The 24291-nt window shown below is 45.8% G+C and overlaps 1 protein-coding gene across 1 annotated transcript in view; it reads left to right on the forward strand.

The window, feature by feature from the left end:
* The first annotated feature begins 1323 nt into the window (after positions 1-1323).
* CHMP4B (charged multivesicular body protein 4B) overlaps positions 1324-24291 on the forward strand; it is a 44246-nt gene continuing 21278 nt past the window's right edge. The window contains exon 1 of the mRNA XM_010360581.2: positions 1324-1750. Within this exon, the coding sequence (XP_010358883.1) occupies positions 1561-1750 (190 nt within the window). The 5' untranslated portion in view covers positions 1324-1560. The remainder of the gene's footprint in view (positions 1751-24291) is intronic.

Here is a 24291-nt window from a genome sequence, read left to right on the forward strand (position 1 = left end):
TTTTTTTTTCTTTTGTATTTTTAGTAGAGATGGGGGTTTCACCACATTGGCCAGGCTAGTCTCGAACTCCTGACCTCAGGTGATCCACCCGCCTAGGCCTCCCAGAGTGCTGGGATTACAGGTGTGAGCCACTATGCCCAGCCCATCCAATAATTTTTATATTTTGCAGTCTAAACCTATTCCTAAGTCTGTGTAACCATCCATTACTTTCAGTAAGTGGCTTGGTGCCACTTGTTTTAGGAGATTCCTTGCTGAAGCCTTTATACAGGCTCAATGCTTTCTGGCGTAACAGGTTGCTGTCAGTTGGAACATATTTTTTGTTCGTGTCTTCCACCTATAAGCTTAATGCTTTTTCTTTTCTTTTTTAAAAAATTTTATTTTCTTTTTTCCCCCCTCTAAGTAAGGATATAACTTAATGCCTTTTCTATCTTAATTAAGCACTTATCACACACTGTGGCTGTAACTTTTGCAGTTTGAGGTACGACAGCAAAACCAGCATGAATTTCTTTTTCCTCTTTCGCAATTCCAGGGCTAGATGATTCATTCTTACTGCAGATCCCAGTAAGCTCAGCATACGACTTTTTTTTCTTAAGCTGAGAACTTCCATCTTTACAATTAAAGGAAGCACTTTACAGCTTCAGTTTGGCATATCCAAACTGCCAGCGTTACTACTCTTGCACTTTGGGCTATTATTTAGTAAAATGAGGGTTACTCGAATGAAAGCACTGAAACACCGTGACAATCCATCTGATAACTCCTAAGCTGGTAAGTGAGTAACAGGTGGTAGAGGTATGTTGGACAAAGGGATGATTCACATCACAGGTGGGATGGAACAGGATAGCATGAGATTTCATTAGGTCAATGGAAATTAAAAACTTATGAATTCTTTATTTCTGGAATTTTCTATTTAATATTGTCAGACCTTAGTTGGACAAGTGAAACTGCTGAAAGTAAAATCGCAGATAAGGGGGAGACTACGGTACTTAACTGGAGAAGATACTGCTTTGCTTCTGTGACTACAGAATTGACAGATTGAAATTGGAAACAACTATTGCCTTCACGCTGTTAAGATAACTTCACATGATGTAAAGTTCAAGCATACCGGTATCCCATTCTAGCAATAAATTTTTGAGCAGTGTTGCACACTTACTGTTATTTCTCTTACTATTATACCACTCCTACAGAGCCCAGGCCAAGGAGACTACATTTCCCACCATGCCACTCGCCCTTTGACCCCAGCTAGACCGAAAAGACGCGCCTGGGAGCGCCTGAAGCCGGAAGACTATAGCCTCCCGGCTTGCAGCGCGCTTCCCTCCGTTAGATTTGAGGTGCGGCCGGCGCGTTGCCCACCGGGAGTTGTAGTCAGCGGCGCGTTGCCCTGACGCCGGCCGGGCCGGGCGTGGGGGCCTGTGGGAGGTGGCGCGGCCGGGCCCAGCTGCGGGGCGGAGGCGGAGGCGGAGGAGAGGCCTGCGGCGGCAGGGAGCGGCGGGGCTGGGAGCGGGCGCCGGAGCCGAGCCGAGCCGGAGCGGGCGGCGAAGGCCGGCGCGGCGAGCAGCAACCATGTCGGTGTTCGGGAAGCTGTTCGGGGCTGGAGGGGCTAAGGCCGGCAAGGGCGGCCCGACCCCCCAGGAGGCCATCCAGCGGCTGCGGGACACGGAGGAGATGTTAAGCAAGAAACAGGAGTTCCTAGAGAAGAAAATCGAGCAGGAGCTGACGGCCGCCAAGAAGCACGGCACCAAAAACAAGCGCGGTGAGGCGGCCCGGCCCCTTCAGACTTCCCACGGTCTCCCCCCAGGCTCCCTGGGCCCGGACTTCCCCCTTCGTGACTCACCTCGGGGTCTGGTCTGACCCTGGAACTCTCCGGGTCAGACTTCTTGCCGGATCTGGGACCCCCTCTCCGACTCCCTTCAATGTCTCCGCGATCCCTGGACTTTTCCATCGTCAGACTTATTCTGCTCTCTCCTCTCACCCTCTCTCCACCCCGCCAGGCCCCTTCAGACCCAATCTCACAGCACTTTCCTCCGTCCGCACTCTGTCCCTTTCTCTTCCGCCTTTTTCTGCTCCCTTTGGCCTCACCCACCTGCCTAGCTACTGCCCCTGCCTCCTCCGCGGCTCATTTCTGCCCCCATCCTAGCATTTCTGTGCTTCCTGGTCCTACCTGTGCCCTCTCCCGGCTCCTCGGTGGAATCTGTGAGCTGCCTTTGGCCTCTCCCCGATCCCCTTAACTCAGAATTCTCGTTGAAAAGCCTCCTTGGTGGAGAGAAAAGGGGACTGGGGGAGAGGAGACCCCCTGATTCCTGCTTGTTCACTTGCTAAGTGAACTCGAGCAAGTTGCTCTCCCTTTGAGGCCTCAGTTTCCCCATCCGTCAGCCAAGGTTTGGCCTCAGTTGAGGCCTAAGGTGTCTTCTAGCGTTGTGATTCACTTCTTGTTGCCTCATAGCTTGGCCTTACCAAAGTTTCCCGTGGCGCAAGCCTTCACCCCGTGACTCACCGCTTCCCCATCCCTCTGAACCAGAAATAGAGACTCCCGACTCCTCCCCAGTCCCCACTACTGGGATTCAGGGCCCCGGCATCGAATCTTGAGGCATTGCTTACTTTACTTCCTGTTGTTGTATGGCTTTCTGGGCATTCTAAGTGCTTTGTGTTTTTCTTAAGTGAGATGAATGTGAAAATGCTTTAAAACTGTAAAGCTGTTTAGAAATGTTTGCTTTTTCTTGTTATGGCCATGTGAGAGTGAAACACAGAACGACATCTCTTCTCTTTGAGAGGGGTTTAGAAGTGAAGTAATTCTCTCAGAAGTCTGCTAGTGACTAACAGTGTGACCTTGAGCTAATTTACCCTTCTGAAAGGAAAATCATGGATTTACAGTGCTCAGCACATAGTAGGGGCTACATCGATGTTTTCTGCATTCTAATAGGAGAACAAAATAGCCTATCTTGAGGATGCTTCTCTGCTGATAGTCAACAGATATTCTGGTAATTCTTTTTAGTGCCTGGTGCGTGCGCTGTATTCATAGGGGTGAACAAAACACAGACTCAACCCTAATGGGAGAAAAGACCGAAACAGGAAAATAAATGAAGAAAATATTGTCCGGGGGTGATAAGTACTAAACACACAAAAAGATGGTCTGATAGGGAGTGGTGGAGTGGGAGGGATGCCACTTTAGATAGAATGGTCAGGGAAGGCTTCTTTGAAAAGGTAAAGTTTGAACTGAGTCTGGAGAAGGAACCAGCTCTGTAAAAATCTGGGGGAGGAGCCTTCCAGGCATGGAAAGCAGCATGGGAAAAGGCTCGGAGGTTGGCAGGTTGTAAGAAACAGAAGAGGGAGACCCCTGTGTCCCGAATGTAGTGCTTGGAGGGAGAGTGATATGAAATAAAGGGGTTGGGAGTTGGACTTTGAAATTGTTGGTGAAGAGTTTGGATTTTATTCCAAGTGGATGGAAAGCTTTTGGAGGGTATTTTGCTGGAACGTGTCCTTATTGACAGGGTTTTTGAAACATCATCTGGCTGCTGTTTGGACAGTGGGTGGGGGATGAGGGTGGGAGCAGGGAGAACAGTGAGGAGGCAGCTGCAGTGGTCCATTTGTGGCCTGGACTCCAGTTTAGTTGCGGAGATGGGAACAGGGTTATATTTTGCTGTCTCTAGCTTTTTCCTCTGATGACTCTCCCTCAGTCCAGATCCTCTGTTTGTGGTCATCAGAGGCAGTGTTTTTACCTTTCTGCATTTTGGAATGCAGGAGTAAAGTGTCAGTTTACTATTCTCCTCTGATCTTTTGGTCTGGAGCTCACTGAGTTTCCGCAGTTTTGTTTTTTTTTTTTTTTGAGATGGAGTCTTGCTCTGTCGCCCAGGCTGGAGTACAGTGGCACAATCTCAGCTCACTGCAACCTCTGCCTCCTGGGTTCAAGTAATTCTCCTGCCTCAGCCTCCTGAGTAGCTGGGATTACAGGTGCGCGCCACCATGCCTGGCTAATTTTTGTATTTTTAGTAGAGATGGGGTTTCACCATGTTGGTCAGGCTGGTCTCCAACACCTGACATTGTGATCTGCCTGCCTCGGCCTCCCAAAGTGCTGGGATTATGGACGTGAGCCATTGCGCCCAGCCATTTCTGCAGTTTTGGCGATTGAATTGACTTTCAAGGGGCTGTGGGAGAGCTCGTCAGCCGACTGCAGAGGACCAATCTCAGTTGTCAGACTTCCTGAAAACAGGCTGTCTTCCTGAGTTTGCTTGAGAGAATGGGAGCTACTGTAACCTACCCTTCTGTTTAGCATCCTCTGGGAGGAAGGTCTTAGTGTGGGGAGGTGAACACTACCACATTCAGGTAGTCTACTTATTCACCTGCCAGTATGCTGGGACCTTGAGAGTCAGAGATGAAAATACTCTGTGCCGGCCCTTCAGGAACTCAGAATTGGAAGTGCGGGGTGGGAGCGTGTGTGCGTGAGAGAGAGAGAGCAGGAAATGATTATAATAGTGCAGAAACGTGAGTATGTACGTGGGCTGAGGCTGCCGAGGAGGAGGCACCTGTTTTGGGGGAAAGGATAAAGAAGACTTGGCAGAGGAGGGAGAATGTGAGGTGGGTCAGCAAGGATTTGGGTGTGTTTAGGAAGCAGGAACAGTGTTGCCTCTTGAGTCTGTGGGTGGGACAGGAGATAACACTGAGAGTGGCCTGTAGTCTTTGGACCTTGACCTGGAAGTGGTGAGGAGCCCTTAGCTGTCCTTTATTTTTATTTATTTATTCATTTTAAGCAACAGGGTCTCGCTCTGACACCCAGGCTGAAGTGCAGTGGTGCAATCATAGCTCACTGCAGCCTGCAACTCTTGGGCTCAAATGATCCTCTCACTTTAGCCTTCTGAGTAGCTAGGACTTCAGGCACATACCTAGCTAATTCAAAACATTTTTTTTTTTGTCGGGACAAGGTCTCGCTGTGTTGTCCAGGCTGGTCTCAAACTCCTGGCCTCAAGCGATCGTCCCGTATTAGCCTCCCAAAGTGTTGGAAGCAGAGAGTCATCGTATCTGCTTGGAATTTTGAAAGAGCACTCCAGCAGCAACTTAAAGGAAGAAGTGTAGACTGACCAGGAAGGGACTGAAGGCAAGAATCTCATAAGGGGCAAGGTTAGCATCTTTCGGACCTGGGTTTGAGCCACAGCTTCATCATTTACTAGCTGTGTACCTGGGGCAGGTTACTCTGCACCTCACATTCCTCCTCTACAAATCGGGGTACTAGTATCTGCCTGATTGGATGAAAATATGCATGCAAAGCTCTTAGGACAATGACTGCCATATGGTAAGTGACAGATAAATGCTTGTCATTATCATTATTACAAGGAGACTTGCAGTTCTTCAGGTGAGAACAAAGGGCCTAGCGTAAAAGCATGGGAAACTGGAAGAGAAATAATACATGTCTGAGACTTTTCTGAAGGAGAATCAAAAGAGACTTGGTGATTTGTTGTAATTGTGGGAGTGGGCAGGACGAAGGAGAGAGGGGAGTAGAGGATGATTCCCTAGTTTATAGGTTGGGCAGCTGGTTGGATGGTGATGGCATTAATGAAGTTGGGAAACGGGAAGGAGTGGGTACTTCATAATTGTATAGTCCTTGTAAGTTTGGAAAACCCCTCAGCATCCACTGAGACTGTGAGGTCCACGAGGTAAGATATGATGGTCACATTCATTACTATGTCCCCACCACCTAGCACAGTGCTTTGCACATGCTTAATGGTCAGCATTTGTTAAATGAAAAAAAACAATCTTGTGGGTAAGTTCTGTTATTCCCATTGTACAAGAGAGGAAAATGAGGCTCACGAGGGGACGAACTCAACTCAGAGACCAGTTCTTCTGTTGACTGTGGGCATCTTGTGTTGTTTACTCCCATGATGACCAAGGGTGTCATCATGGCCATCACCATGTTCATTAAACACTCAGTTCATTAAACACCCACCTGTGCAAGGTGTGGTGCTGAGTAGGGGAAAAAGAAGTGAAGCAGAAACGGGCCATTCCCTGCTGGGTGCGTAGCCAAATGTGGATGCTATCTTTGAGGCATACACTTTGGAAAGATGAAACAAGCTTTAGAAGCTTTGAAACAGGCCTCAGAAGCTTGAGTAGAGTATTTGCAGTGTGTAGGTGTGTCCCAGGTAGTGGTTCTGGTGAGGGGCCTAGAGCAAAATTTGGATTACATGTTTTTTCCAAATTTCATTTATTTTTCTTTAGTCATATATTCGTTCTTAAGCACGTAGCAGGCCCTTACTGTGTCCTTGTCCCCATTCTTGGTGCTGAGAATGTAGATGTGAACCAGATGTGGTCTCTGCCATTCAAGGGACTTAAATATCATTTATGAAATGATATTCACCTCACATGGCTATGTGAGGATCAGCTAAGATAATATATGAAAGAGTGTGGCAAATTATGGATATTGAGTAAGTGTACTTTTCTTTTCTGATAAAGTTATTGTTGGTCAGACTTCTTTGGTTTAGTTGTCAAATGGAAAAGTTCTTTCATTGAGAGCTGGATGGAAACCAAGATCAGAGTTTAGGTGAAGTGACAAAAATCACCCAAAACTAGGTCTTTTTTGGTACCTTTCTAAACCATGCCCATTGGTGTTTTTCCCTAAGAAAGGTGATCATACTTTTCTGGAGAACATGTGGGGAAAAAAAGAAAATAAAAAAATGGAAGATGGTCAAATATCAAAGATTCTTTTATTTTTAAGTCTGGTAACTAGCTAAGGAAATATCTACTCTAGATGGTTCAGATCGTCCTTTTTTTCCTGTTTTAGTAAAGATGAAAACAGTTGTAGACAAGATCATAATTTAACAAGAGAATTGTGTAAGATTTGGAAATGGAGACTGGCATCTGAAACACCCTACACTGGTACATTTCTGTGGATTTATGGATGCAAATCGGTTCATTTACAGGTTAATTTAGGTGTAGCTGAGAATGTCTGATGGATGCATAGAGGCCAGGAGCTCACAAGAGATATTTCTTCATTAAGTTGTGCTCATTGCTGGAGTGAGAGTGGTTTTCTCCTGTTTAATAAAGTCTCTCTAAAACATAAGCATGTGTGAAGACACCGTAATAAGTGAAATTTATAGTGAACTTAACTATGGTTCTCTGGAATCAAGATCTCAGGTTGAAAAGCACAGTGTCTCAATGGTGCATGTGCCAGCAGGATCTCTTATCCTAGAGGCCCAGGGATAGAAAACTCGAAATCCACCCAGGGAACTGAGCAGTGGGAATTTCCCTCAGTGACGCTTAAGTTTCTTGTTTGGAAAAATGGTTGGCTAGGTTGAGTTTGGTTTACTTCTTAAGACAGATGGAGTACCAGAGGCCCTATGTGTTGGCTATCCAAACATGCTGGTGCCTTTGATTCAAATGACAAAATCCTTATTTTGCCCCATTTGGCAGGTAGATTAGATATTTTTAAGTGCCTGCCAGAGTAGGTTTATAATGTGATTTGTAACACAAGATAGATTTTGTTTGGAAGTTTAACTACACGTGAAGACCTTTGAGCAGGACTGTTTTGCTTGGAGAAACCTTGAGTTGTCCAGAGTTGGGTTTGAGTGTGGAGGGAGGTCTTGGAGACCATCCTATGAAGATGTGTGCAAGCCAGCCATTTCTGAGGTGTAAAACCAAGACTTAATTTGTTTACAGGGGTCCAGAGCCTTGGCATGGAGCCGGGGCCCACCAGGAGGAGGGGCAGAGCTCTTGGGGCCTTGAGGATTTTCTTATGAAAACTTAGTCTTCTTGCTCAGAATTATTTTGTGTTGTGTCACTGTCTTTAAGAGTGTGTGAGACAGAGGATATTAGAAAACAACTTTAGTTGGTCATTTTGCAGATGGATGATTATATTTAGAAGGGGAAAATCTGAGCATAGCAATGGGAAACTACAGATCTAGCTGGTTATAGTACTGGTCTGTTTTTAAGCTGTTTGGCTCAAGTCAGCCATCATTTATTACGTTTCTTCTCGGAGGAAGGCAGTGTGGTGATGTGGGCAAAAGATTCCCAGTTTGAATGCAACTTTCCCTCTCACCAGTAGTACCTTGGCAGTTACTTAGTTTCTCTCAGTCTCAATTCCCCCTTGTGTGAAAAGGGAAATACTACCAATGCTTACTTGTTAGGGCTCTTGTGAGGATATGGAATAAGTTGATGTATGTAGAATGCCTGGCAAATAGGCGAGATGAAACTGTTTCCTTGGCTTCCCAGGGATAGTCTTAGGGACAGTAAGAGTTTAAAGATAGATGAGACACTGCCTTCTCCCCACAAGGGCCCACACAGTTCATTGAGGAAGACACAGAGGTAAAAGTAACTATGAGAAAAGGCAAACCCCTAAGTTTACAAATGAAATGTTAGAGGAAAATACAGCAGGAAGAGTTTAATTCATCTCTGAGGTTGCAGGTTCATCTCACCCAGCCACCCATCCAATGCCCAGATTCCCTTTGTGGCATTCCTGCCAAGTGATTAACCTCTGATTGAACCCCTCTGTTGACAGGATTTGTATTAGGTGCCCTATCCTCCCACACTATAGCCTAGTCTGTCTCTGGACAGCTCCACTGTAAAATCACCTTTCTTATTTGGGATTGATACCTGTCGTTCTGTAGTACCCACCTCTGCTACAGGTTGGGATGGTAGCTTCATAGGGAAGCAGCCTGGGCTGGTGAAAAGAATGTGGGATACGGGGACTGAAGGGTTGAGACAAATCCCAGCTTTGACACTAGACGTTTGTGAACTAGAAAACGGGTTGTGATTTCTGCCTCTTGGGGCCACAGAGAACAGGTCTGATCCCACTTCTAAATGACAGATCAAGGACGATTGTGCTTATGTCTCAAGCCTGCACTTCTCTAGGACAGCCCTTCTACATTTCATTGACTGTCCATTTTCTGGTGCTTCTGTTCCTTCCTTTTTACCCTCCTTTGGATGTGCTGCTGTTTACCAGTGTTGCTCTTTTTTTTTTTTTTTTTTTTTTTTTGAGACGGAGTCTTGCTCTGTTGCCTGGGCTGGAGTGCAGTGGCCGGATCTCAGCTCACTGCAACCTGTGCCTCTCGGGTTCAAGTGATTCTCCTGCCTCAGCCTCCCGAGTAGCGGAAACTACAGGCGTGCACCACCAAGCCCAGCTAATTTTTTTGTACTTTCAGTAGAGATGAGGTTTCCCCATGTTAGCCAGACTGGTCTTGAACTCCCGACCTCAACTAATTCGTCCGCCTCGGCCTCCCAAAGTGCTGGGATTACAGGTGTGAGCCACAGTGCCCGGCCAATGTTGCTCTTAAGGTGTGGAGTGGACAGAGCTGAATAATCTGAATATTCTAGCCAAAGTCAGAACATGCAGGGCCAAGCCATTTGTTTAGAAACTAGTTTGGTTACGTGTGCTCTTGAGCCCTGATACTTCCGGTATCACTGAGACAGGGAAAAGTGATCATATTTTCCTGTGGCTTATTCATTAGTAAAGGGATGAGCATCTAGGAACCCCTAAAGTTTGTTTGGTCCTTCTTAAGGAGTCTTAGCTGAAGGACTGAATGATTTTTAAGTTCTTAACACGAGCATCTGGCTGGCTTGATTCCCCAACAACTGATATTTCTAGCTCTACCTCCTCCCTCTTCCTTAAAGGGCAAAGCTGGCTTGGAGGGCTTTTTTGAGTGATGGAGTAAAGCTATACATCCCTCTGGTTGTATTTGTTTAGCTCAAAAGGCCAGTGATGTGGTATAGTGGAAAAGGTGCTAGCTTTGGGGTGAGAAGGCCTGACTTCACATTCCACCTCTGCCACTTGCTAGTTTGGTAATCCAGGGTAAGCCTCCTCATATCTCTAAACAACAGCTTCTTTAGCTACAAAAAGGAATGCAGAATTGACTACACAAGCTTTCTGCTCAAAGTGTGGTCTATGGAAACATCTGGGACATTGTTAGAAATGTGGACTCTTAGGCCCCATCCTGACCTACTGAAGCAGAACCTACATTTTATGAGATGCTCAGGTGGTTTGTATGCCCATCAAAGTCTGAGAGATTTTGAAACAGATTTGGATTATTTTGCAGTTTGGGGACTCTAATGTTGAGATCCCAAATCTTTGATCTTAATGCTGTATAGGTACACATTTGCGTTTAATTTCAGTTGATCCATTTTCAAAGATGGTGGCTGGAAACTTTTGCTTCACTCATGAATCTATTTGATAGGTAAGTATGTAGTAATTTGAGCTGTGTGCCAGATACTGTCCTAGTTGCTGGGTAAACGCAGATGAAGACAGGTCATTGCCTCTGAGGTGCTTATAATCTAGCCAAGTGACACAAGTAAACAGATAACCAGGGTACAGTGCGATTTGTTCTCGAAGCATATTCAGGATTCAGTTTGTGACATGCACCAGAGGAAACTGGAACAACTTCATTGTGGGGGCTGGGGGACTTCAATTTATGTTTTATTGAGTAGTTATTTTGGGGAGTAATGAAATGTTAGAGCAGAAAGGAACTCAAAATGTATGAGTGCTTGAAACTTTAGATTAATAGGAAAAGTTTTTGAGAAAGAAAAACCAGGAATGTGGAACTCTTTGCAGTACTTTTAAAAAGTACTTTATTTGAATCAGAAGCCCCTTGGCGGGGACATGAGAATGGGTCAGTGTTTAACTTGGTCATAAAATAATTAGCTTTGGAATACTAAATTTAAAGTATAGTTTATTCTGATAATTAATTTGCTTAATTATTCAGTTAATGATTCAGTTAAAATTGTCTTCCTATGAAAGGAAGTAGGAACTAAGAAACCTGAGTAGTGGATTCTCTACCGTCTGCGTAAGCAATCATTATAAATTCCTGGTTTGTAATCGTTATAAGATCTAATAGTTGTATAAATAAAAATAAGACTTTACATGTGTGTAGCCCAGCCACTATTCCCTGAAGAGGTTTGGAAAGGAGTTGCCACCCAGACTAGGATTTACTCTGTGACTCCCCCATTAGGGTGAGGAATTTTTTTTTTTTTTTTTTTTTTTGAGACGGAGTCTGGCTCTGTCGCCCAGGCTGGAGTGCGGTGGCCGGATCTCAGCTCACTGCAAGCTCCACCTCCCAGGTTTAGGCCATTCTCCTGCCTCCGCCTCCCAAGTAGCTGGGACTACAGGCACCTGTCACCTCGCCCGGCTAGTTTTTTGTATTTTTTAGTAGAGATGGGGTTTCACCGTGTTAGCCAGGATGGTCTCGATCTCCTGACCTCGTGATCCGCCCGTCTCGGCCTCCCAAAGTGCTGGGACTACAGGCTTGAGCCACCGCGCCCGGCCAGGGTGAGGAATTTGATCAACATGGTGTGTCCTAGAGTTCCCTGGACTTGGAGACATTGACTGACAAGGCTGACATTTAAAACCCAGATTAGGCTGGGCATGGTGACTCACACCTGTAATCCCAGCACTTTGGAAGGTGAGGTGAAAAGATAACTTGAGGCCAGGAGTTTGAGACCAACATGGGCATCAAAGCGAGACCCCATCTCTATTATTTAAAAAAAGTTAAAAATAAAAGCCCAGATTATTGCTAGTTTCTTTCTTTCTTTCTTTCCTTTCTTTTCTTTCTTTTCTTTCTTTCTCTTTCTTTTCCTTCCTTCCTTCCTTTCCTTCCTTTCTTCCTTTCCTTCCTTTCCTTTCTTTCTTCCAGTCTTGCTGTCGCCCAGGCGGGGAGTACGGTGGCAAGGTCTTGGCTCACTGTATCTTCTGCCTTTCGGTCTGAAGCCATCCTCCCACCTCAACCTCCTGAGTAGCTGGGACTGCAAGTGTGCACCACCATGCCCAACTAAATTTTTGTATTTTTTTTTTTGTAGAGACGGGGTTTTGCTGTGTTGCCCAGGCTGGTCTCAAACTCCTGAGCCTAAGGTGTCCACCCACTTTGGCCTCCTAAGGTTTTGGGATTACAGGCGTGAGCCGCTGTACGTGGCCTATTGCTATTTTATTTATTTTTTTGGAGACGGAGTCTCGCCCTGTTGCCCAGGCTGGAGTGCAGTGGTGCGATCTTGAATCACTGCAACCTCCACCTCCCGAGTTGAAATGATTCTCCTGCCTCAACCTCATGAGTAGCTGGCGTTATAGGCACATACCACTACACTCAGCTAACTTTTGTATTTTTAGTAGAGACGGGGGTTTCACCATGTTGGCCAGGCTGGTCTTGAACTCCTGACCTCAGGTGATCCACCCACCTTGGCCTCCCAAAGTGCTAGGATTATAGGCGTGAGCCACCGCCCCCAGCCTACTCTCTTAATTCTCTATCAGGTAAACTAGTTGCTTTCACCTCTCCAAAGCATGTTCTCAGAATTTTGCACATAGGCAGCGTGTCATCGCAGATGCTTGGCAAGTCTGGAATTAGGACTTTGGGCGTCAAGTTGTAATGGGCTCCGATAGCCTTCTGTGGCCTTGTCTAAGGAGGGAACTGATATCAGCCTGGTATTCAGTTTGCTTCTCCTAGCTGACAGGGCTGCAGGGCTCACAGCTGCGGACAGCCCTCACAGTTAGATTTTAGAGGTAATTTTGGAGGTGTAAAGGACACAGCAATATAGGCCTGGTTAAGTAATTTTCTTTCTTTTTTCTTTTCTTTTTTTTTTTGAGATGCAGTCTTGCTCTGTCACCTAGGCTGGAGTGCAGTGGTGCAATCTGGGCTCACTGCAAGCTCCACCTCCCAGGTTCACGCCATTCTCCTGCCTCAGCCTCCTGAGTAGCTGGGACTACAGGCGCGCACCACCATGCCCAGCTAATTTTTTGTATTTTTAGTAGAGACGGGTTTCACTGTGTTAGCCAGGATGGTCTCCATCTCCTGACCTCATGATCCACCCGCCTCGGCCTCCCAAAGTACTGGGATTACAGGCGTGAGCCACCACGTCTGGCCCAGTTAAGTAATTTTCATTGTGCTTAAAAACATTGTATTTCAAAGAAAAAAAATTTTTTTTCAGAAAAGGTATCCTCAGGAAATGAAAACACTTTCCCTATCTTTGGGAAATGCCATGTACTTTACAAACTTCATCATGTGTGTGAGTGGTGTTGTTCCATTTTAGAGATGAGAAAGTCACGGTTCAGATTATATGAGTCACTGGGCAGATCTAGCTCTGTGACTTGGGGATCCTGAGGTGGGCTATATCACAGTGGATTTTCTGGTGTGTTTGGTATTCCGTGGGATCTCAGCTCTGTCGCCCAGGTTGGAGTGCAGTGGCGTGATCATGGCTCAACTGCAGCCTGGACATCCTGGGCTCAAGTGATCCTCCCACCTCGGCCTCCTGAGTAGCTGGAACTATAGGCATGCACCACCAAGCTTGGCTAATATTTTCTTTTATTTTTCAGACAGGGTCTCACTCTGGTGCCCAGGCTGGAGTGCAGTGGCACGATCTAGGCTCATTGCAACCTCCGCCTCCCAGATTCAAGCAATTCACTTGTCTCAGCCTCCCGAGTATCTGGGATTATAGGCACGTGCCAACACACCCAACTAATTTTTGTATTTTTAGTAGAGACAGGGTTTCACTGTATTGGTCAGGCTGGTCTCGAACTCCTGACCTCAGGTGATCCACCCGCCTCGGCTTCCTAAAGTGCTGGGATTACAGATGTGAGCCACCGCACCCGGCCTAATTTTTTATTTTTTATAGAGAGGGGAGTCTCACTATATTGCCCAGGCTGTTCTTGAACTCCTGGGCTCAAGCAGTCTTCCCACCTTGGCCTCCCAAAGAGTTGGGATTACAGGGATGAGTCACCACCCCGCCCCAGATTGCTATAATCCTTGAGTGCTTGTAATTTATCGATAGACAGAATCTTGTCATTGGAAATCAATTTTTATAATATTTCCTGTACAATGTGAGCACCTATCCTTATTGTGCAGAGGAATACTTCACAGTGTTTTATGGCTTCCAAAGAACTTTCATATACATAATCTGGTTTTGAAACTCAGAGAAGCCTTATGTAGGGCAGATTATGATTTTTAGCCCCATTTTTTTCCTTTTAAAGAAAGGAAGAAACTAAGGCTCAAAACAATTAAATGGTGTCCCTAGAGGCAGAGTCAAGGCTAGAGCCCTTCTTGAGGCTCTAAGGCTAGTGCGTTTCTGCCACTCTGTGCATCCACCCTGGCTCCTTCCTGTTAATGCTGCATTTCAGATTCCCCCCAGCTTCAGCAGGGCTGTGTCAATAGTGGGTGTGGTCAGTCAGGTTGAGGAGGACAAGGTTGGGGTTGGGGTGTGGGGGCCTCAAGAGTGACTGGACCGTGTTATACACAGCGGGACTAGTGCCAAGGAGAAGACCAAGAAGAGACTGTTGTTACATTTTGGAATGGTTTGAGAGCCTTTATTCACTCGTCTTCATTCATTCAATTCGCTACAACATCAACATTATGCATTTCCCTGCCACATTTCCATCTTTTCCCACAATAAGCTCATTTTCTCTGTGGCCTCTAGAGTAGGGTTTCTCAACCTTGACTATTGATATTTTGGACTGGGTAATTTTTTTGTCGTGTGGGGCTGTCTTGTGTATTGTAGGATGTTTAGCAGTAGCTTTGGCCTCTACCTACTAGATGTTCTTAATACCTCCCCATCCAGTTGTGACAATAAAAATGTCTCCAAATATTGCTGAATGTCCCCGAAAGGGTGGGGGGAGGGTGGCAGAAGCTCCTAGGTTGAGAACCATTGCTCTAGGGCTTGTCAAGCCACTGCAAATAGAGCTCTAGAGTATCAGAGGCTGGTCTAAGGATAAGGGGGTCATAAAGAGCAGGGCCGGGGGAAGTCTGCTAGGTACTTTTCACCCTACCGTTTTGTTGTTGTGCTCGGGAAACCAAGATCCAGAAACTTAGCCAAGGGCCACCTGGCTCTGCTTTCTGGAAGTCTGGCTAGGGCTGGGAATCCCTCCCACCCAGGACTCTTTGATCAACCCATAGTCCCTAGTCTTTTCAGGTTGAAGAACCCTTTTCTAGTTTCACAAAATATCGAGAATGGGTGTATGATAATGGTTGTACTTTTAATACCTGTTAATTCAGAAGATGGGATATTAATACAAAATTCCCTTCATCCGATATTCACTATATAGCCACTGTCTTTCTTCCCGATGTCTGTGTCTGTGTAAATGGTAAATTTACACATATAGTAGTTGTTTTTATTATTGTGTGATATATTCATCATTTAGTTTCAGGCAGGGCACAGTTGGGCACATTCACAGAGCGCCGGAGTGACCACTGTGAACCCATGAGCTCACAACCCATAGGTTGGGAACTGATTGACGTATTATACCAGGAGACTTGAGAGAACAGCAGACCCGAAACTCGGCTTTTCCTGAAACCATGAGCTGTCTTCACACTTGAGATGGAAATCTCCACACTCTGGAAATAAAAAGCCGACAGGCTACCCAGAGTGTTCAGTGCTGCTCTCTCAACAGCTATACACTAGGGCATTTGTGATAGAAGAAGAGGCATTTGGCTGAAAACAAGCTTTACGTTTCTAGCATTAGTTGGTAAATGGTGCATGGGTCTAAGGGGAGTTTAAAATAATGGCCTTTAACTTGGGAATCTGTGTTTGCAAACCCTCTCATCTCAAAGCACTGAGCTTCTCTGACAAGAACCATTATTCTTATTTCAGAGGTAAGAAGCAGAGAGGCCAAGGCCACACAAAGGGTCCCTGAAAAAGAGCCAGCTCCTCCCAGGTTTAGGAGATGGACCCGTGGTTGGCGTCATAGGGTGGAGCTGTTTGTTTTTATCAGGTGATGGTGGGAAAAGGAAGAAAGGTTGTTAAGTTCCACCCAGTTTGGCAAACATTTTGAGTGTTTACTGTGAAAGACTCAATTTGAAGGGATGGTGTGGGTCATAGTTCTTACCCTCTAGGAGCTCCCCGTCTGGTGAGGGCTGTAGAGAAAGACAGTGCATAATTCTCTGTAAAATAAGGCACGCCTACCATTGGTATTTAGTCAAAGTATGGTAGGAGAAGGAAGGAGGAAGAAGTGAATTCCAGCTGGGAGACTCTAGGGTAGCGCCAGGGGGATGGCAGGGGTTCTGAGCTGGGACTTGATGAATGGAATTTGGGAAGGAGGAGGCCGGCAGGACTGTTTGAGGCAGAGGGGACTGTGGGACCCAAGGTACAGAGATTAGCATGCGCTGTGTTTGTGTGTGGGAGGGTTGAGGGGTTATGGGGTATAGATGAGGATTGGTGGTGGCTCAGGTGGAGTGAGAGTGTGGGTTGCGGCCTCCCTGAGGAGCCCTGGATGCCAAGCTGAGGAATCTGTGTTAGTCTGAATTTAGTGAGGCACATGCCAAATGGACACTTTCTGTCTCTAGAGAGCAGTTTGCTAGGACCAGCAGCCATCTCCCTACAGCACTCAGGTGAAGTTTCCCATTGGTAGGCTGTCTATTACTGTCTGAGGGAACAAGGTGTGTCTGGGGGCTGTTCCCTTATAAGGAAGTCCCTCAGTCACTACCCTTTCTCTTGTTTGTTCTCCCTGTTCCTCTTCTGCTTTATTTGAAGTCCAGCCATTCTGGGCAGCTTGGTAGAGGCAGAACAGCAATTTTTCTGTTTTCAGAGTATCTCAGGTTGCATGCCAAAGGTAAGCAGGCAAATCCTCTTTGCTTAAACTAGCTTGACCCAGCCTCATTTATTAATCAGGTCCTTGGCTAATATTGTGCATTTCACTCCCAGCTGGCTCGCTGGCTAACTCAATTAGTTGTGATCTTTGGGATTGTTTAATCTTCCTTTCATGTTTATCTTTGGTTCAAAAGAAAGCTAGTTATTCTTTTTGGTTGATGACAGTGACCTGTATTTCTGAGGCCATACATTTCAAGCACACTGGGGTAAGACTTGTGGTAGGACTTGACTTCCTCACCTACCCACCTTTGGGGCCACAGGATGTAGGGGATTTGTCTCCTGTGTGAGGATAGTGAAGAAAGGAACCAGCTGCTAAGGGCTGGCCTGACTTGAGTCATTTTAATTCAATCTGCTTTTTAGGATGGCGATCGAAGAGAAAATCAATGATCCTGGCGGTGTCAGAAAGAACAGCGGGCTTTTCTGCAAAGGCCTCATGTGCTTAGCGTTTTAAGTCCTGGCTCCATCATAAGCAGCTAAGCCTCTTAGGAATATGGTAAACATTTACCCACCTGGTTCTAAATTAGGCCCTTTAAAACCTCAAGTCTCCACTAGTGACATTAAAACAGCCCTCTCCTTTTTATTAACCTGCCCAGTACATTGCTGTCTCCTAAGCAGTTCTGGAAGATCAAACTTTAGTGCTCATCTTGTCCATACAGAGGGAAATCCCGGGCCCAGAGAGATGAGGTGACCTGTTAAGAGTAACACAGCTCATTGAAGGGAAAGCTGAGACTGGAACTCATGTCTCTTATCTCCTCATTCCAGTGAATTCTGCTGTGGCCTCATCTGCTTCTCAATAGACGCTGTGGTAAATGTGGGCAACCCTGCCAGAATAGTTTTGAAAATAAAGTGAAAGTGCCATGCAGAAAGCCAGCTGACAGGAGAGATGGAGTAAACAGTTACTATTTTAGGGGGTTGTTTTCTTTTGAGTTATAACTGGCTATCAGTGGTTAGGCGGGCGGGCACAGCCGTGGTGGAGGATCATAAACTACAGGGTCTTGTTGCACCTACATTTCTGACTCTCTGTGTGACCAGGCTGAACAAGTCTCTCCCTGCATCAGAGTTTCCTCCATGCAAGCGATCAGAATAATTCCTACTTTCAGCTCATTTTACAGGACTCTGGGGAGGGTTAGGAAGTCTATAAAGAGACCTAAGAAAAAGTTGATATATAAATAGTAATTTTTGGTGCTTCTTGTTTTTTTTTTTTGTTGTTGTTGTTGTTGAGGTATAATTTATTTATAGTAAAGCAGGTAAGTCTTAGGTGACAGCTGAATGAATTTTTAAAATGTATACACTTGTGTAACCACCACACAGATCGAGATATGAGAACATCCAGCACTCAGCAGGCTGGAGGGTTTATAGCAGTTTAGGACTTGAGAATAGAGCAATATTTGTTTATTCTGGCCCCTTTTAGAATTTCAGAGGCCATTTATCCTTCTGTTACTCATTCAACATGTTTCCCAAACACCTTGTAGTACTGGGCACGGTGCTAGGTATTGCTGGGAGAACAGAAATGAAGAATTGTTGGCCTCTGTCTTGGGCTCACAGCCCATTAGGGATTATGACTTGAATCCAGGGAGAAAGCGAGAAGAGCTGTGAGAGGAAGCTTGGAGGAGAGAGGCTGCTTCTTGCTGGGAGAGAGGAGGGTGTGTGGTATTTATGTAGACACAGAATTTTCCCCAGTTCTCTCTGTTTGTAAACATAGGAAAGGGACCAGATTATGAACTTTAGCCCCTTCTCGGTCAGTTCTTTGCATTCTCAGACCATGTTGGGTACTTGGAGAGGTGCAGGCCCAGCCGACAGTGCCCATCTGTGGTGTTTGCTCAGCTTTGCCTTTCCCTTGGGAAGCAGAAACAAACTCAGGCAAGAACAAGAGACACTTCCCTCCCTTTCTTTGGCCCCTAGACTCTAAGGAACTGATTTCCCTTCTGTCTTGGGTCTTAAGGTTATAAGGCCACAAATCTGTGAATTAATTTTGGCCTGAATTTCTTTCTTTGCCCTCTTTGGTTGAGTAATTAAAAATTTCAATTTCTTATGTGAAACCAGACCCCAGAAAGACTTTCCTGATCATTTTCATATATGAGAAATAAGTTTTAGATTTTCTTTTAACTGGCTAATATACACACGTATAGCTCTGTGGTTGGTAGGAAAGGAGGAGGCTGTATCCAGAGTAGACACATGGTGACCCCTTTCTTTAGAGAGAGTCTCCGGAGATGGTTTAAGACCAGTGCCTAATGTAGGGTCAGCCTGAAGAGATAACACCATAGAACATCTGAGCAGTATAGAGCCACATCTTGGTACATGTGTAGACAGTAGATAGGAAAGGAAGAAGGGCAGATGGCTCCGCCTGGCTGAACCTTGTTCAGGGTCTGATGAGTTGTCGGTCTTGGAAATATAAATGACTTGAGAGATCATCTGGGCCCATTCCTGCACTCCCATTTTACAAATGAGGAAACAGACTTTGATGTGACCAGAACTGACTGGCAGCAGAGCTGGAACCAGAACCAGGTCTCACATGTGCTGGAGAATGAAGACATTCTGGTGGAGTGCTCAGCAGGATGTGGAAGGAAGCTTGGCTGGGAGAGATTGGTGGTGAAGAGGAGGATGAAAGGAGTGGCAGAAGCATTTGATGGTTCCCTCAGCATATGGAGCCAGGAAAAGCAAGGTGCTGAGGTGGGAGAGACACTGAGGTTGTTAATCATCTCGGGGAGGGACCTGGGAGCCCTACAGCAAGAGGGTATGGGGGATACCATGGCCAGGCTGAAAGATTTTGAATGGCTTGGGCATCTATAGTGCTTATCTTCCTTATATTAGTTAGCTTGGACTGCCATAACAAAATACTATAGACTGGGTGGTTTAAGCAACAAAACTTTATTTTCTCAGTTCTGGAGACTCAGAGTCCATGGTCAAGGTGCTGGGTAATTCCGTTTCTGGTGAGAGCTCTCTTCCTGACTGGCAGACAGCTGCCTTCTTGCTCTGGCCTCACATGGCCTTCCCGTAGAGTATGTGTTGTGCATTGCGGGGAGTGGATAGGAAGTGGGGGTGTCTCTCTTCCTATAAGGCTAACAGTCCTGTCAGATTAGGGTCCCATCCTTGTGATATCAGTTAGCCTTAATGACCTCCAAGAGGCTCCATCTCCAAGTGCAGCCACACTGGGGCCAGGGCTTCAACATATGAATTCTGGGGGATATAGGTCAGTCCATAGCACTCCTTAGCTTTTTGTTTTCTGATTGACTACTTTAGGACCCTTGAGGTATTGTTTTTTTTTCTTGGTAGGGAGGCTGCTTTCTGACATTCCTTTCTTTACATTATTTTCTAAACAATCAGATTATAATCTAGCACTGTGAATTAATTGTTCAAAGGAACAGAGTTTTGTTTTGTTTTTTAATTTTTAAAAAAATTTTTTGAGATAGGGTCTTGCTGTGTCACTCAGGCTGGAGTACACTGGCATGAAAATGGCTCATTGCAGCCTGGACCTCCACAGCTCAAGGGATCCTCCCACCTCAGCCTCCCAAGTAGCTGAGACTACCTATGCTCAGCTCATTTTTTTTTTTTTTCAGACAGAGTCTTCGTCTGTCGCCCAGGCTGGAGTGCAGTGGCGCGATCTTGGCTCACTGCAACCTCCGCCTCCTGGGTTCAAGTGATTCTCCTGCCTCACCTCCCGAGTAGCTGGGATTACAGGCACGTACCACCACGCCTGGCTAGTTTTAGTAGAGACGGGTTTTCACCATGTTGGCCAGGCTGGTCTCGAACTCCTGACCTCAAGTGATCCGCCCACCTTGGCCTACCAAAGTGCTAGGCATGAGCCACTGTGCCTGGCCGCCCTGCTAAGTTTTAAAAGTTTCTGTGGAGATGAGGTTTCACTATGTTGGCCAGACTGTTCTTAAACTCCTGTGATCTACCGGCCTTGGCCTCCCAAAGTGTTGGGATTACAGATGTTAGCCACCGTGCCCAGCCTCCCAGCTAAGTTTTAAAAATTTTTGTGGAGATGAGGTTTTGCTGTGTTGCCCAGGCTGGTCTTGAACTCCTGGCCTCAAATGATCCTCCTGTCTTGGCCTCCCAAAGTGCTAGGATTACAGGCATGAGCCACTGCACCTGGCCTCAGAGATTATGTTCTGTCAGTGTTTTAGTGTCTGGTAATTCTGTACAGTTTGGAGTTCATTCTTTAATTTTGTTATTTTCACATATACAGTTGTAAGTGACAGTGTTCAGCAGGGATCGGATAGCAAACCCATGAACTAGACTGTTTTTTGTTTGTTTGTTTGTTTGTTTTGAGACGGAGTCTCGCTCTGTCACCCAGGCTGGAGTGCAGTGGCCGGATCTCAGCTCACTGCAAGCTCCGCCTCCCGGGTTCACGCCATTCTCCTGCCTCAGCCTCCCGGGTAGCTGGGACTACAGGTGCCGCCACCTCGCCCGGCTAGTTTTTTGTAGTTTTTAGTAGAGACGGGGTTTCACCGTGTTAGCCAGGATGGTCTCGATCTCCTGACCTCGTGATCCGCCCATCTCGGCCTCCCAAAGTGCTGGGATTACAGGCTTGAGCCACCGCGCCCGGCCTGTTTTTGTTTTTTAATTATGGTAAAGTATACATAACGTTACAGGTGTGAGCCACCCTGTCTGATCTGTGACCCATTTTTTAAGGACTAAGGCAAGACTACCTTTCCCCCAAAAGAATCGGCTTCCAGTGCCCTTCGCCCCTTGCTGCATTTGGGCAAGGAAAATCATTTGTCTGCAAGCCCCTTCATCATGTCTCTTTTGATTCCAAAAGCATAAAAGGCTGGTTGGATTTTCCCTCTTGCCTTGCTTTTCTAACAAGCGTGCACATTGGAAGTATTTTTCTGCCGGCATTTCGCTCTCTTCCCCACTTCCCCACAAACGTCCCCAGCCCCCAGACCTCCCTTGTCATCTCGGTTGCCAGGGTGCTCTCATGCTTGCTCAGGCAGAAGGGGGCCCTTGTTGGCATGGATTCAGCTGGAAGCAGAGGAAGAAAAGCCAGTTGGAAAAGAAAGAGTGCATCCCAGCCTGGGAACGGAAAACCAAAACAGGCTGTTTCCCCTCTGTCCCAGCCAAGAACCTGGTCACCTCGATCAAGCCTGGCTAAGAGCATGCAGCCTGGGACCTGGTGGGTGGGGGAGGAGCTCAATCAGTGCCTTCATTCCACCCGGAGGGCCAGACCAAAGCGCCAGTGCCAGTCATAGTTAGGTGGTTCTTAGTAAATGATTTGCTTCTTTAAATATAACCGCCTTTCCACGTCTGGGGATGAGGAAGAAATGGGCTGTTGTTTTTGTTTGTTTTGATTAGGTAGTCATGTAAATTGTACATAATTTTAAAAGTGCCTTCATTGCCTCAGTCACTGTGTGCCCTTCCCAGAAATGACCAATTACAAGGCCCTGAGATAGTCTCTGCAATTACAAGCATATACTATACCTGTATATTCTTCTGAGACATGCCCATGTATGAATGGTAGTAATTAGGTTACCTTTGAATCCTGTGCTCTTTATAGTTTTACAATAAATGATTTTTCTTTCTTTTTTTTTTTTTTTTAAAGAGACAGGGTCTCGTTCTGTTGCCCAGGCTGGAGTGCATTGGAGCAATCATAGCTCACTGTAGCCTCAAACTCCTGGGCTCAAGCATCCTCTCGCCTCAGCCTCCCACATAGCTATGACTACAGGTGTGCACCACCATGCCCGGCTAATTAAAAAAAAATTTTTTTTTTTTTGTAGAGACAGGGTCTTACTATGTTGCCTAGGCTGTTCTCAAACTCCTGGCCTCAAACGAACCTCCTGCTTTGGCCTTCCAAAGTGCTGGGATTGTAGGTGTAAGCCACCACGGCTGGCCAGAAATGATTTAGATTTGACCTACTCTGCAGTCCCTGAACTCCATCTTCCTCATATGGATTTAGAGAATGTTAATTCAAACGTCAGGTGCTAACTTGAATTTTGAAGCCCATGGCCCCACAGAAAGACCTGGGAGAATGGTTTCTCCCTCCCTGCCTTATCTTCTCTTCCCTGAGTTACTAGTCTCTCTGAGAAATGGCATCTCCACCACCTGGTTGCCCCAGCCAGGAACTTGGAACTTATTCCTGACTCAGTCTCCATTTCCTTCTCTTGTACATTCAAACAGGTGATACAGGCCCATGGTCCTCTCCCTTGGTGTCTCTCAAGTTCACCCTCTCCTGGGCAGCCCCTCTGCTGTGGCCTCAGTTCAGGACCTTGAAATCCACACCCTCTGGATTATTGCAGTGGTTGCCAGCCCCTTCTCCCCACAGCAGCCAGAGGGATCTTTCTGAAATGTAAATCTGATCACGTTCCTGTCCTGCTTTGAATCTTTCAATGGCTTCCTGCTAACCCTGGGATAGATTCCAGCAGCTCCTTAACAAGACATCCAAGTCTGTCCTTGAGTTTGTCTCTTTAACTTTTATCTTTACTTGCTCCCTCCCCTATTTTCTCATGCCTCTCTTTTCCTGCTGCTTGGATATATTCCTCTTTTCCTGCTGCTTGGATGTCTCCTGCCATCCTTTAAAATGCATGATAACCCCAAAAGTTAGTTTCCCTGCCTTAGGCATCCACACTAAGTGTCCTGTGCTGACCTCTGTCATCGTATTACATTGTCCATATCTGCTGGCCTGTGAATTCCTTCAGGGACTGTGTAATTTTTGTCCCTAGTTCCCTAGCAGGGTTTCATGAGTAAAGCGTAATTCTGGTACAGTAGAATAAGCAAAGGAATTGCCTGTTTCATCTAAACTGTTGCATCTTTTGTAGTATTGGTATGAAGTTGCTTCACCTTTTCTAGTATTGTCATGATGTTGTTCATAATATCCCCTTTTTATCCTTTTAATGTTCGTGGAGTCTGTAGTGATATCACATCTGCCATTCGCGATACTGGTAATCTTTTTTTCCTGTTCAGTCTGGCTAGAAGTTCAATTTTGTTGAACTTCTCAAAGAGCCAGAATTTTATTTCATTGACCTTCTTTCTCTTTTGTTTCTTTTTTGTCTTTTATTGATTTTTCACTTTAATCTTTATTCCCTTTCTTCTGCTGACTTTGGATTTTGTTTGCCCTTTATTTTTATTTTTATTTTTTTTTGGAGACAGGTTATCACTCTCTTACCTGGGCTGGAGTACAGCGGCACAATCATAGCTCACTATAGCCTCAAACTCCTGGGCTCAAGCGATCCTCCTTGCCTCAGCTTCCCAAGTAGCTGGGACAGTACAGGTGCCTGCCACCAGCTAATTTTTGAAAAAAATTTTTAATAGAAATAAAGTCTTGCCATGTTGCTCAGTCCCAAGCTGGTCTTTTTCTAGCTTGTTAAGGTGGAAGCTGAGGTCCATTTGAGATTGTTCTTTTCTAGTATAGGCTTTTAGTTCCTCTAAGGTACCACATTAGTGGCATCCCACATATTTTGATATGTTGTGTTTTTATTTTCATTCAGTTCAAAATACTTTCTGATTTCTCATTTCATTTCTTCTTTGACCTGTGACTTATTTAGAAGTATATTATTTAGTTTCTAAATATGTGGGGATTTAACAGATTTTCTGTTTGTGATTCCTAATTTATTTTATTTTATTTTTTTTGAGATAGAGTCTCACTGTGTTGCCCAAGCTGGGGTGCAGTGACATGATCTTGGCTCACTGCAACAACCTCCACCTCCTGGGTTCAAGCGATTCTCCTGCCTTAGCCTCATGTGTAGCTGGGACTACAGGCACACACCACCATGCCTGGCTAATTTTTGTAGTAGAGACGATGTTTCACCATGTTGGCCGGACTGG

Source organism: Rhinopithecus roxellana, chromosome 13 (assembly GCF_007565055.1).
Source record: "Rhinopithecus roxellana isolate Shanxi Qingling chromosome 13, ASM756505v1, whole genome shotgun sequence".
In the NCBI taxonomy this organism is placed as follows: domain Eukaryota; kingdom Metazoa; phylum Chordata; class Mammalia; order Primates; family Cercopithecidae; genus Rhinopithecus; species Rhinopithecus roxellana.